Source organism: Hypomesus transpacificus, chromosome 11 (assembly GCF_021917145.1).
Source record: "Hypomesus transpacificus isolate Combined female chromosome 11, fHypTra1, whole genome shotgun sequence".
Taxonomy (NCBI): Eukaryota; Metazoa; Chordata; class Actinopteri; order Osmeriformes; family Osmeridae; genus Hypomesus; species Hypomesus transpacificus.
The window spans coordinates 14,918,703-14,931,522 of NC_061070.1; the positions used below are offsets into that span (position 1 = coordinate 14,918,703).

General features: G+C 54.1%; 1 protein-coding gene across 2 annotated transcripts in view; it reads left to right on the top strand.

Moving 5' to 3' along the window:
* The window catches only part of sdccag8 (SHH signaling and ciliogenesis regulator sdccag8), a 30,148-nt gene that overhangs the window by 413 nt on the left and 16,915 nt on the right, over positions 1 to 12,820 (top strand). The window contains exons 2-13 of one of the 2 annotated variants that reach the window (XM_047029176.1): positions 21 to 170; positions 346 to 425; positions 778 to 891; positions 1,087 to 1,212; positions 1,300 to 1,395; positions 1,572 to 1,636; positions 1,800 to 1,994; positions 2,116 to 2,254; positions 2,332 to 2,484; positions 2,592 to 2,726; positions 3,169 to 3,285; positions 3,652 to 3,794. In XM_047029176.1, coding sequence (XP_046885132.1) covers positions 21 to 170; positions 346 to 425; positions 778 to 891; positions 1,087 to 1,212; positions 1,300 to 1,395; positions 1,572 to 1,636; positions 1,800 to 1,994; positions 2,116 to 2,254; positions 2,332 to 2,484; positions 2,592 to 2,726; positions 3,169 to 3,285; positions 3,652 to 3,794 — 1,513 coding nt within the window. The remainder of the gene's footprint in view (positions 1 to 20; positions 171 to 345; positions 426 to 777; positions 892 to 1,086; positions 1,213 to 1,299; positions 1,396 to 1,571; positions 1,637 to 1,799; positions 1,995 to 2,115; positions 2,255 to 2,331; positions 2,485 to 2,591; positions 2,727 to 3,168; positions 3,286 to 3,651; positions 3,795 to 12,820) is intronic. The other variant, XM_047029177.1, reaches the window with a different exon arrangement.

The window sequence follows — 12,820 nt, forward strand, 5'->3', positions numbered from 1 at the left end:
TTTGAATTCTGTTGTTACAGAGCGGGCAAACCGCAGCATCCAGCAGCTCAGAGGTGTCCTGGCGGGGCGGAGTTCGGATGGAGAGCTTGTGGAAGGCAGGGGTAGCCACTCCCCTGGCAGTCCGGGCGGAGAGGCATCATCGTGGACCCAGCGTCAGCAGAGTGAAGCTGGTAAGTAACATCAAAGACTCTGGGAGGTGACAAGCAGGAACCTTCTATTGAGTCCCATATATCTGAATGCTTTAGGCTCTAGGCTACTCAAGAAGAGTTAGTAAATGTTGATATAGATGATCCGTTGATCCCACTCTATGGTATACATGCTAAAATGAGAATATTTGTCTTTCAGTCAATCAGCTGTGGTCTCTCCTGCAGAAGCAGCAAGGAGCATCATCCCCTGTCACTCCCTCCAAGACAAGATCTTCCAAGGTACTGAGACTCTAGTCTCTCTAGGCTATGCATAGATACTGTCCAGGAAGTTCAGTATACTCTTTATTAATTTAAGTTACTGATGAAAAACAATGCTTAACAGAATTTGAGCAGTTTAGCGATTTTTCAAACCAGTAGAATGACCATTCACAGAGGTTGTGTGGTGCAGAGGGTTTGTTTTTACAAAACACAATTTAGTTTAATTGGGTACCTCGAATAATTGGCAGTATACTTGACTACCATAACAGGCATTACTAGCAGTCCTACTACTATGAACATAATCAGTAATAGATCTCCACCCCAGTGATTCTGATGGGACCTGTGTCTGAGTCTTTGTGTTTTGTCCAATCAGGGACTTCCAGATGAAGCAGCCTCCAGCCTACCTAGCGTCCAGGACCTCGTCCCAATTATCCACAACCAATCAGAATACATCCAGCACCTGGAGGCAGAAGTCAAGTTCTGCAAGGTTAGTCTTGATTGGCTGCTCCTGGCAATGACTGTTAATAAAGGAGCACATAAATGTATAGATTGTTTACACAATAAACAATGATTGAAAAAACAAGCAATGAAGACATACCAATTCGCCATGAATTATTCAAATGAAATGCAGAACCCACAGCTGGGTTTTTTGGTGAGTGAACCATGTCTGCTTCACCTACAGGAGGAGCTCGTGAGCATGAAGCAAAGGATCAGAGTAGTGGTGGTGGACAACGAGAAACTTCAGGGAGAACTCAAGTCCAAGATGGTGGAGGAGACCCTGAAAGACTACACTCTCCTCGATGCAACGGTACAGTATAATGCTGTCTCATAGCGAGCTCTGTCAGTAGCAAGTCATCCTCCCAGTAAAGAGTAAGATCCTGTCCACCCCCCTCAGGTGACTGAACCTCCCCCCTCAGTCCCCCTCAGACCAGGAGCCCCCAGCATTCACAGCCCTGGGCCTTCTGAAGACCACCACTGGAGGAAAGAGCTGGTACGGATGACATCTGCTGCTACTTCCCCTGAGCCTCTCCACCTCTTGTGTCACCTCGAAGCTTCTTCTCAGTCTTGTGATCTGTAGCACCTCTCAGCCGTTCGAGGTTGCTGTTGAGCTGGTGTGGGCGTGCCCGTCCCTTAAGCTGTCTGATGTGCGGTGTGTGTGTGTTGCAGGAGCAGCTGAAGGTGCTGTATCAAGCCCAGACAGAGACTCTGGAAGCCCAGGTCACGTCTCTGAGGTAAAGCTGCAGCTGCGCAGCTCTGCTGCCACGAGAGACGCGACACAAAGCTCATCTCAAGGACTGGCGCCCTCGCACGACTCAAATCTTTGACTCGGTCTCCCTGCATGCCTACCCGCCCGTCTGACTGCCTAGTCTGTCTGTGTATGCCCTGATCCACCAGGAAAGAGCTGGCCAGCTGTCGGAAGGAGGGTGAAGAGGTCAAATGTCGCCTTAGGCATCAGGAGACGGCGGCGGCGGCGTCACGCGGCGCCCAGCCCACCGTGGGCGGCCTGTGTCTCAAGTGTGCCCAGCACGAGGCTGTGCTCGCAGAGACCCACTCCAACATGCACGTCCAGGCCATAGACAGGCTCACCAAGTACACATTTCTTTTCGCACAGATACATTTGAATGAAAGACTATGTCATGTGTACTTGACATCATATTTGACGGACCCCTGTGTGCGTGTGTGTGTGTGTGTGTGCGCTCTGACCGGGCAGAGAGAGGGATGAGCTCATGGCGGTGCTGTGCTCGGTGAGGGTCAGCCAGAGCGAGGCCCAGCAGAGAGAGTGGGCGTCCTACCAGCAGGTCAAACAGGCCGTGGAGATGGCTGAGGAGGCCAACCTGGAGAAGACACGGGTGACTAACTGTCATACTAATACAGCTCTTGGTTACGGAGTGTGGAGCATCAATTGACTGTGTGTGTGTGTGTGTAGGCAGCTGTGCAGTGTGAGCAGTTGGGCAGGGAGCTATCCAGGCAGAGGGAGAGGCTGGAGAAGGAGCTGGCCGGCCAGCAGCAGAAGCTCTCCGAGGCCAGAGAGGAGGCTCGGAGCGAGGCCCGCAAGGAGAAGGACGCGCTGGCCCAGACGGTAAGCAGATGGAGCCCTGGGCACCCCCTAACCCCTGCCGCACTTTCACAAGCCAGACATTCCGTTCAACCCCAAACTCCTCGTGTGTGGCGTCGTCTGTCCTGCAGGTGGCGGGTCTGTCCCAGCGTGTGGCTGAGCTGCAGGGTCAGCTGGATAAGGGGGGCAGAGAGGGGGCCTCGCTGAACGCTCAGCTGGACGAGGCACTACGCAAACTCGGCGCTCAGGAGCAGGACAGCAGCAAGGTGTGTGTGTGGTGTATGTGTGTGTGTCCTCAGGGAACACGTATGTGTGCTTGGACTAGTAGCAGGACGCAACGTGCTCCTTCACCCCTTCACCCTTATTCACCCTTTTTTACTGGAATTGTTCCATGGCTGCAGTAAACCCATGTAACCACTGGGTGGCACCAACGCCTTGTCAATGTCTGTTTTGTTTTGTGTGGCGAGTATTTTACTCAGAACTGACCCGATCATCTCTTTTTGCTTATACTTACTATATTTAAATAATCTATAATCACATTCTCATTAAGACAGTGATACATTTATCAAAATACATAAATCCTCTGAAAAGTCTGACATTTGGAGTGGCCTTGATTTTCCTGAGTGCAGACTTGAAAGTCATGGTTGTACTCCAGCCCTATATGTCAAGTCGTGTGTGTGTGTGTCTGACCTCCCCCTCCTTCCTCAGGTGTGCGGGGAGCTGAGGTACCAGCTGAGTCAGGCCCAGCTGAGGAGAGAGGAGGCGGAGCGAGGGCTCAGAGAGACCTCCTCCAAGACCTCCAGACAGGTGGAGCTGGCCGGACAGGTGAGAAGGTCCGCAGCAGCAGGAGACAGGGTGAACACTAGGAAACGACATCGGGAGACGAGACAGACGGCACGACATGAATTTAGATGCAGTAAAGAACACGTTCTGACCTGCTGTTCTGTAGTAGACGGTTACATGTTACTGCTGGACTCCTATTGCTTAACAGCTCATTTGTAACTTACAATTACAATTCATCATTTGTAGCAGCAATTACCTCAAGATTCATTTAAACACACAACACATATATTCTGTAATGTTAGTAGCATCAAAATTATTTCATTCCGACTGGGCCGTAACAGAGAAGAAACAATATGTAGCGTTGTATAAGCCTCTCCCTCCCTCCTTCCTCCCCTCTCGGCGGGACAGGAAGTACAACGCCTGGGTCAGGAGCTGATTGGCTGCCGGCAGCGATTGGAGGCAGCCCAGAGGGAAGCTAGCCAATCCCAGGCCGAGGTTCTGAGCCTGATGGAGCAGCTGGGACAGGCCCGCCACCAACTGCACCTCACCAGGTAACAGCTAATCCTATTAGACATGCCACAGCAGCACCCACACCCCACCCTCCCAGCCCCGCCCCCTCCGCTGTGCCCACCAGTGCCCGTGCCAGCCCCACTGCCCAGCACCCAACCCGGTGCCCAGCCCTGGACCAACTGGACCTCACCAGGTACCGCTAATCCTGTTACACATGCCAGAGCACTACCCCCAGCCCCTCCCTGCCTCATGCCCAGGCCCGTTCCGCTCTGCCACACCGAATTCGACGACCCTCCGGCCCCCTCTGGCCAGCACGCCCAGCCCAGCCCCTCCACCCAGCCCAGCACCCATAATCCTATTAGACGTGCCACAGCAGCACCTTTCGCCCCGTGCCCAGCGCCCTGCCACTCTACCCCCGTCTACTGTTGCCCCCTCCCTGCGAGTGCCAGCCTCTAGGCCGCCGCCCAGCACACCCTCTGTAGGTTCCCCCCGTATCCTCCCCCCTGCTCGGCCGTGCCAGGGCGGAAGCCCCCCCGGACCCCCAGCCCCAGACAGAATGTCAGCTCTGTTCACTAAGGACAGGACGGTGGCTCGGCCTTTCTGTCGCCATTTTCCTCTCCCGTCCTCTCATCTCAGCTGGCCTCTCGTCTCCCTTGCCCTCTCCTCTTCTTCTTCTTTCTTTTCTTGTCTTTCCTTTCCCTCTCTTCCCCTTTCAACTCCCCCCCCTCTTCTCTCCCCCCCTCTTCTCTCCCCCTTTTTCTCTCCCCCCTCCCCTCTTTTCTCCTCCCCTCTCCTTTACAGCGGCAGATTGGTCCTGCTGGCTCCTGCCTGTGCCTTGTGCCCTGTACTTCTCATGACGGGCAGGACTGGCGCCGTCACCTCTCTCTCACCCCTCCCTCCCCATGTCACCCCTCACCCCCCCCCCCCCCCCCTCATCTCACCCCTCTCTCACCTCTTCCCCCCCCCCCCTCCCCTGTCCGCTGGTGTGCCTCTGCCAGCCGCTCTGGGCAGTGTCTCGTCTCCCGCCCCCGGCCGAGGTGTCAGAGACAGGCACAGATGTGCCCTGGTGCCACGCAGAGCAGTGGGCAGCCTGGCAGGCTGGCAGGCTGGCACAGTTGCAGGGCTACTGCTGATCTCACCCCTCCCTCCTCTCCCCTCTCCCCCTGCTGTATGCTGCTGCTTCTGCTCTGATCTGTGTTTAACTGAGTTAGAGTGTAATCTGGACAGCTGTGGAGAAGGACATGCTAACACCAGCGCTACATGCTGCTGGGCCGATAGGTGGCTCGCGGGCTTGAGGCTAAGCTAGCCGTAACACCCGCCTGGCATTCGTTACGCTAAGCTACTTAAGGTGCACTTAATTTAGACATGGTGGGGAGCCGCATAGCTCCTGACTTTGTGAACACTCCACACCTCAAGCATTTGAAATCATTTTAAGGTACACGTGTTTGTGTGCTGGCTCTCTGTCTGAGGGGCTAACCAGTGTGGGCCTTGGCATAGCGGCTGTTTGTGTGTGTGTGTGTGTGTGTGAAAATGTGTGTGTAGCGTTTAATGTGTTTAACACTCAGGCAGGTTGGAGGGCCAGCTATGGAGTACAGATGCAGCTGACATCTGGTCCTGGCTGAAATCTTCCTTCAGGCCAAGCTGAAGGACGCACACACACAGACACATGCACACACGCCCGTTGTCGTGCTTGAAGCCCGACTAACATCCTCTATGTGATATAGCGCGTGTTTCAGTCCAGACTGCAGCCCTCCTCGTGGGGGGGGGGGGGGCTGGGCTTCAGTCAGAGACACGTTCTCCAGCGCCCCCGTTGTTCCTTCCGGGCGTTGCGGGGTCTTTGTAGCGGCGCGGCCCGTGTGTGTCTCTTCCAGGGGGAGAGAGAGAGAGAGAGGGAGAGGGAGAGGGAGAGAGGGAGAGAGGGAGCTGAGGGGCACACAGCCGTGCGAGCAGGCTTCTGATGACCAGCTTTGATTGGGTCCTTTCTACCGTGTTCATCTCGCAGCACCGCAGATCACAGCAGCGCCGCTTCAGACGCTTTCCGAAGGACATGAAGCACTCGTCGCCTTTCGTTTGATATATAGGAACCTCTCCCCCCACCCCCAAATCACACATACAAAGAAACCGACCAACACACACACACACAGACACACAGACGTGCCCCCAGGCCCCATGGCGGCTGGTGCAGAGCAGAGCCCCCCATCCTGGCACTCCAGGATCGGATCATCAGCCAGCTGTGCAGCGGGCAGACCAGGATCTGGCCTAATCCTCGCCACTCTGTTCTCCTTCCTCCCGACGCCGCTCAGCCCGGGCTTTAGACCGTTTGTTTGTTTGTTTGTTGTTTGTTTGCTCCCGTCTTTTGTCTCCCTCCTCCCCCCCCCCCCCCCCCCTCCCCTCGTTCTGCTCGGGGGACCCCGTAGGACGCCACCCAACAACACGCTGGAAAACCAGACGGCATAACTTTTCTCGGCGTCACGCGCCAGATCCTCCTGACCTGCGACGGGCGGCGAGCGGCGAGCGGCGAGCGAGCGGGGTGGATCTGAGCGTGTGCAGCGTGTGCGGTTTGGACGGCACCCCGTCTACACTGGCTCCGACTCTCTGCTCGGTTCATCCTCATCAAATCGAGCATCCATTTTAATGACGGTGGCCTGGGAAAGAGGGGAGGGGGGGAGAGATGGGGAGGGGGGGGGGTTGGCCTTGAGTCTGGATGGGGTGAGGATGGGGGGGGGGGGGGGGGGTTGGCCTTGAGTCTGGATGTGGGGGGCACTTTGCAGGGCAGGCCTGGGTCAGGAACATGAGCATCAAACTCCACAGTATTCATGATGTCACTGAGCTAACCCCACACAGCCTTCTGTCTGCCTGCCTGTCTGTCTGTCTCAGCCTGCCTGCATGTTTGTGATTCAGTCTCCCAGCCTCTTCCTCTGTCTCTCTCCGTGTCTGTCTGACTCTGTCTTTGAGCAGGCACACAGGCTCATTTAGACTGAACATTGCCATCTCTATGGCCTATTGTAGTCCAGTCCTAGTGTCCAGTCCTAGTGTCCAGTTCTAGTATCCAGTCCTATTCCAGTCCTAGTATCCAGTCCTAGTGTCCAGTCCTAGTATCCAGTCCTATTCCAGTCCTAGTATCCAGTCCTATTCCAGTCCTAGTATCCAGTCCTAGTATCCAGTCCTAGTATCCAGTCGTAGTATCCAGTCCTAGTATCCAGTCCTATTCCAGTCCTAGTATCCAGTCCTAGTATCCAGTCCTAGTGTCCTGTCCTAGTATCCAGTCCTAATATCCAGTCCTAGTATCCAGTCCTAGTGTCCTGTCCTAGTATCCAGTCCTAGTATCCAGTCCTAGTATCCAGTCCTAGTATCCAGTCCTAGTGTCCTGTCCTAGTCCAGTCCTAGTGTGCAGTCCTGCCAGTTTATCCTCTGGTATAGCAGAGGAAGCTAGCTGAGCAGAGGAAATGGTCTGTCTTAAGTCGCTTTTCCACCACATGGTATCAACTCGCCTTAACTTGCATTTGGTACCCGGTTGGTATCCATGGCTGCAGATCGTACCTCCTCAATCTTGCTGGTCATCATAGCGACTCCGCATTGACGTTGTCTTCAGTGCGACACATACCACTCTCTGGATCTTTTGGTCGACAACCAGGAGGACGGAGGTGTTGACAAAAAAAGACACCCCAAATGACCTCATACTAGGTACCATGTTTGCCCGATGGAAAACCAGGAAAGGTGAGTCGGGTCGAGCCAGTACCACACAGTGGAAAAGCACCAAGACTCAGTTCACCTTCCTGCAACCTTCCTCACCCAGACACACACAGTCAGGCCAGACCTACCACTGTGCCCCGGACACCAAGTTACACATCTAGCCTCCAAATCCCATTAAATATGACACGCTCCTCTGCTCTGCCCTTAGCTTGTCTCACGCTCTCTCTTTCATTCTCTCTCTCTCCCTCCCTGGCAGTGTGTATTGTGGGGAACAGGCCCTGAGAGGGAGGGAGAGAGAGAAAGGGATGAGGGGAGTCTGAGAGAGGAAGAGAGAGGAAACTAGTGAGCAGATGCAGCTTCTCGCCAGAGGGAGAGAGAAATCTGTGCGCAACAAAACTGCTGCACTCCGAGTCAGTGGGAGGTGGTTGTCCAATCAGAGTGGAGATAAAAGGCTGCTGCCACACGGGCCGCTCCTGTCGGGGTGGCAGTAATGAACTCTAGGTCTCTGCCAGCCCTTCAACACACACACACACATGCATACACTCACACACACACAGTTCTCATACACACACAAACCCCTGTGCCAGCCTGCTGAACCTGTCCTGCACCATAGACAGATACTCCATAGAGCAGACATCACCTGTCCAAGCACTCTATTTCATTTTCCTCAAACTCTTTACCAAAACCGTTGCCCCCTTCCCGGTGTGCCGAGCCCCCAAGTCAAACATGGTCCCAGTAGCTACGATGCCCGATCTAGAAGCCCTAGCTCTATACGGGCGCAGGCATCGCCCTGCCAGGTAGGTAGGAGGGAGGGCAGGAGGGGGATGGAGGGGGATGGGGGGGGGGGAGGAGGAGGGGGGCGGGCACGGGGAGCTGGGCGGCAGCCATGTTGCTGGGTAGCAGATGGCGTCAGGGCTGGCAGGGGAGGGGCTGCTTAGTAGAACTAATCAGACAGTTACGGATAGGGCAGCTGGGAGGGCCGCGGGCCAGCCGTGGGGGGGTGTGGGGGGGGAGGGAGGGGGCGGGGGTGGTGGGGGCGGGGGCGGAGTGTCTTGATGTTGACAGTGGTGTGCCCATTGGCCCGGGAGGAGACCTTGCCGTGTTCTTCTCGCCTCCCTGTCAGAGTGCCCTCTCCCTGTCAGAGTGCCCTCTCCCTGTCAGAGTGCCCTCTCCCTGTCAGAGTGCCCTCTCCCTGTCAGAGTGCCCTCTCCCTGTCAGAGTGCCCTCTCCCTGTCAGAGTGCCCTCTCCCTGTCAGAGTGCCCTCTCCCTGTCAGAGTGCCCTCTCCCTGTCAGAGTGCCCTCTCCCTGTCAGAGTGCCCTCTCCCTGTCAGAGTGCCCTCTCCCTGTCAGAGTGCCCTCTCCCTGTCAGAGTGCCCTCTCCCTGTCAGAGTGCCCTCTCCCTGTCAGAGTGCCCTCTCCCTGTCAGAGTGCCCTCTCCCTGTCAGAGTGCCCTCTCCCTGTCAGAGTGCCCTCTCCCTGCCACAGCATCCGTGCCCGTGCCCAGCCTCGGGAACACACACACACACACATACAGACACACACAGACACACACACACACACAGACACACATACAGACACACACAGACACACACAGACACACACACTTCCGTGGCAGCGGCAGGCCTCTAATATCAACCTGCTCCTCCAGTTGCCTTACTCAGTGTACCTGTCTCCCCTGGTTCATGTCTCAACCTGGCCACCACTCCCTCCCTCTTTCTAGCTGTGTCTCTGTGTTCATCGTCTCTCTGTCTTTGTCTTTCTCTGTCCTTCTATTTTCTCCGCACCTGAGATGGGAACTCAAAAAAGACCTCCCGTGTCCTCTGATGGCACACGGTGGAAGTCCGTGGACAACTAGAAACTCCTCTGGACATCCGGCCTTCTCTGCAGAGCTCCCCCCATTCTCCTCACCCCTTCTCCCAGCCCTCCATCTCTCTGTCTTGCTGGGTGGGACAGGAGGTAATGCTGAGAGACCTGAGGCTAACTGGAGACAAATCTGTCGGGTACAACTGTTCTCACTTGGGCCAACTCTGCCCTGGGAGGGTGCCCTACTTACTGCTTCTGGAACACGCCTCACCATCCCTCCTTCTCACCATCCCTCCTTCCCTCCCTCCCTCCTTCCCTCCCTCCTTTCCTCCATCCTCCCTCCTGTCCTGTGCTGGAATCATGCGTGTGGTTTGAGGGAAAGCCAAAGAGAAGGCAAACCTCCATTTAGTGATTTTAGTGATACCACGATTGACCTTAGGGAAGTAGTGGAATGTGTGTGTGTGTGTGAGAGTGAAGAGAGCGAGACAAGGGCTATCTCTGTCTCTGTGGCCTCCTCTGCCCCCCCCCACACCTCCTGCTGTTTGAGTGGCAGCTTTACTGGGGTTCGCCACACTGGTCCTCTCTCACTTGGGCTGTCTCTGTCTCTCTGTCTCTGTCTCTCTGTCTCAGTCCTCTTCCTCAGCCCTAGCGAGCCTGCCCGGCCAGGCCCTCCTGTGTCAGCCATGCCCTGGTACTGCAGGTGCAGTAGTGCCACTCAGAGCAGATGACTTCAGTATTAGATCACACTGTCACACCAGGGGGCAGAGAGGAGAGAAGAGGAGAGGAGGAAGGAGGTGATAGGAGCAAAGGAAAGGAGTGGGGGGAGAACAACTATGAGAAGAGAAGAGGGTATAGGTGGGAGTAGAGAAGAGGGAGATGAGAAGAAAGGATAGAAGGTGAGAGGAGATAAGAGGAGAGGGTGGGCAGACAGACAGACAGACAAACACAACCCCTCCTCCTCTCCTCCCCTCTCCTCTTCCCCTCCTCCCTTCCTCTCCTCCAGCTCTGGTTGGGTTTAAAGACCCTCTTTGTTTCCCTCCGCTGTGGCCCCAGCTTCAGTGGAGAGTGTGTGATGGCTGCCCAGTGGCACCCAGGCTGTGTTTAATGTGAAAGAGTCGAGCGTAGTTGTGGTTGGCAGAGAGCTGGGGCGGGCCGGGGGGTTGGTCCCTGTGTGAGAGCACATGGGAAGGGAGGGAGGGAAGGAGGGAGGGAGGGCGTGGAGGGAGGGAGGGCGTGGAGGGAGGGAGGGCGTGGAGGGAGGGAGGGGTTGCACAGGTTGTACTCTGGCAAAAAACAACAACTCCTAGTCGGCGTGTGTGTGTGTGTGACTGTCACATGACCAGGACGTGTGAACTCCAGTTCAGGTGGTGACACAGGCTGGCTCACCGTGGGAGTCAACCCTGTTTACTCCTTTTCTCTTCCTTTCCATTTCTCTCTCTTTCTCTCTGTTCTCACTCGCTTCCCGTCATGCTGTATTCCCTTTCTTTTCATCTCTTTTCTCAATTTATTTGCTACTATTATCATTGTTGTTTTGTTTTTGCAATATTGTTGCTGCTTTTTCTTTCCTACAATCTGTCTCTTTCCTTCTCTCTCTTGCCCCTATACTTCATTTAAATTCTTACAAAGAATTGAACATTTGTATTATATAATTGATCCCCAAGTTAAACTACAATTCTCAGATGTTTAGGAAGTTATGGTCTCATCAATTTTGCTCTCCTCTTGAGTATTCTCTAAATAACATCATATATATGGCAGAGGGATGAATACCGTATGCACTACTCACTATTTATGTAAATGACAGACATCACTGGGGAAAGATTTGTGTACATTGTAGGTCAATATTGAAGCATCCATGTATGTGTGCGAAGGCACAGATGTCGATACATTCATGTAGCATCTTCTCATCTAGAAGAAGAGTTCCATCTGTGTCGATTAAGCAATGAACTACCCACATGAGTTAGTAAAAGTTAGAGAAGGAAGTTAACGTCCGTATTCTCCGCTGAGGAATGTGCACTCTTAACCTGCGGGAAGTGTGCCGCTTGTACTGGTGTGCGTGCGTGTGCGTGCATACAAGTCAAAGTGCGTGTGTGCGCGCGGCGCATTGGTTACAAAAGGAAAGCCTCTTCTTCTTTTTTCCCCGTGTGTGAATTGAGGCTGATTTCTCTCTGTCGGTGCGGCTGACCTTGAGGGGTGCTAGTGCTCCTTGAAGAAGAAAGCAGAAGCCCGCTGTAAACAAAGTTCACTTCTGACAGATGGATTGAATGACAGAGAGGTTGCGGGCGCCAGAATGGGCCTGGCAGCGCGGCCCATGTTCAGCGGACGCCAACAGGAGAGGAGGTGTGAACAGGTGCGGGGCTGCTGAAGGAAGAACCACCAGATGGAGGAAGCCACAGCCAGTTTAGTTAAAGGAAAAAGGGTGGGAGGAGAGGGGGGGGGGAGGGAGGAAGAGGAGGAGGGAGGGGGGGGGGGGGGGGCTCGGGGGGGAGAGGGAAAGAAAACTGATGGGAAAAAAAAGCCTGGTAGTGAAGCTGAGAGCCCTCAGGATGGATGGAGGGATGGATATTGTAGACGGCGAGCGAGTGCTGTTCGCCAGGCAGAAGAGGGCTGCTTTTGATTCGTCTATTTCCGAGAGAGTGGAGGAGGTGTTTTGGGTGGAAAGCGGGGTGCAATGGACACACATCATCCAGTAGCTGTGTGTGTGTTTGACACGTCTGTACCCACGCGTTGTTCTTCACCAGTGCTTTGCTGCACAGTAGTTCTTCCATTGTTGATTTTAGTTTTAGCATTACTGTTTTAATACAATGAATATGAATGCATTTATAAAGGCATGAATGAGATGAAAGTGGAAGCACAGATGGAAATATGGCACATTTGTTATGCCTTGATCCAGTGTGACGAGACTACTTTTGTTGGAGTATGTCAAATACAATATTGTTCAAAAGGTTAGTTGATATGTGATATACAGTAAATCCCAGTGTTGAGATTACACAGTTCTGCTTGTTCAGTAGATGAGTTTGTAAAGTCAAATCCTGGCACTTTCAACTACATGCATCTGTAATGTTTGTTTTTAAAGCACATCCTAAGAATGCTCCTATCATTCAAAACTGTTTGGACAGCAACTTTGTGTCAGTTTATTTACTGTTAAATATATTGGTAATTTTACCCCAGAATGAATGGTTTTGATCAAAGCTTGCCCTTCCTCTCTCTCTCTCTCTCTCTCTCTCTCTCTCTCTCTCTCTCTCTCTCTCTCTCTCTCTCTCTCTCTCTCTCTCTCTCTCTCTCTCTCTCTCTCCATCTCTCTCACCCGCCGTAGCAGCTAAGGCTGTTAGCTCGGCCACTCCAGAGCAGAGCGTCTGACTCCTATCCACGCTGGTTGTTAGGAAGCGTAGCATTTGGCCGTTCCTGGCGCTGGATCACGGAGCACCGCGGGGTGCAGCTATGGCTGCGCTCTGCTGGGCCCTGGCAGGCCAAATCAAATGGACAACAGCTTGACTAGTGCCCACTTAGGCAGGCATGAGCCTTTACTCACCACTCCAGCATCCAGCCAGGAGACGCCCAGCCTCCATATAC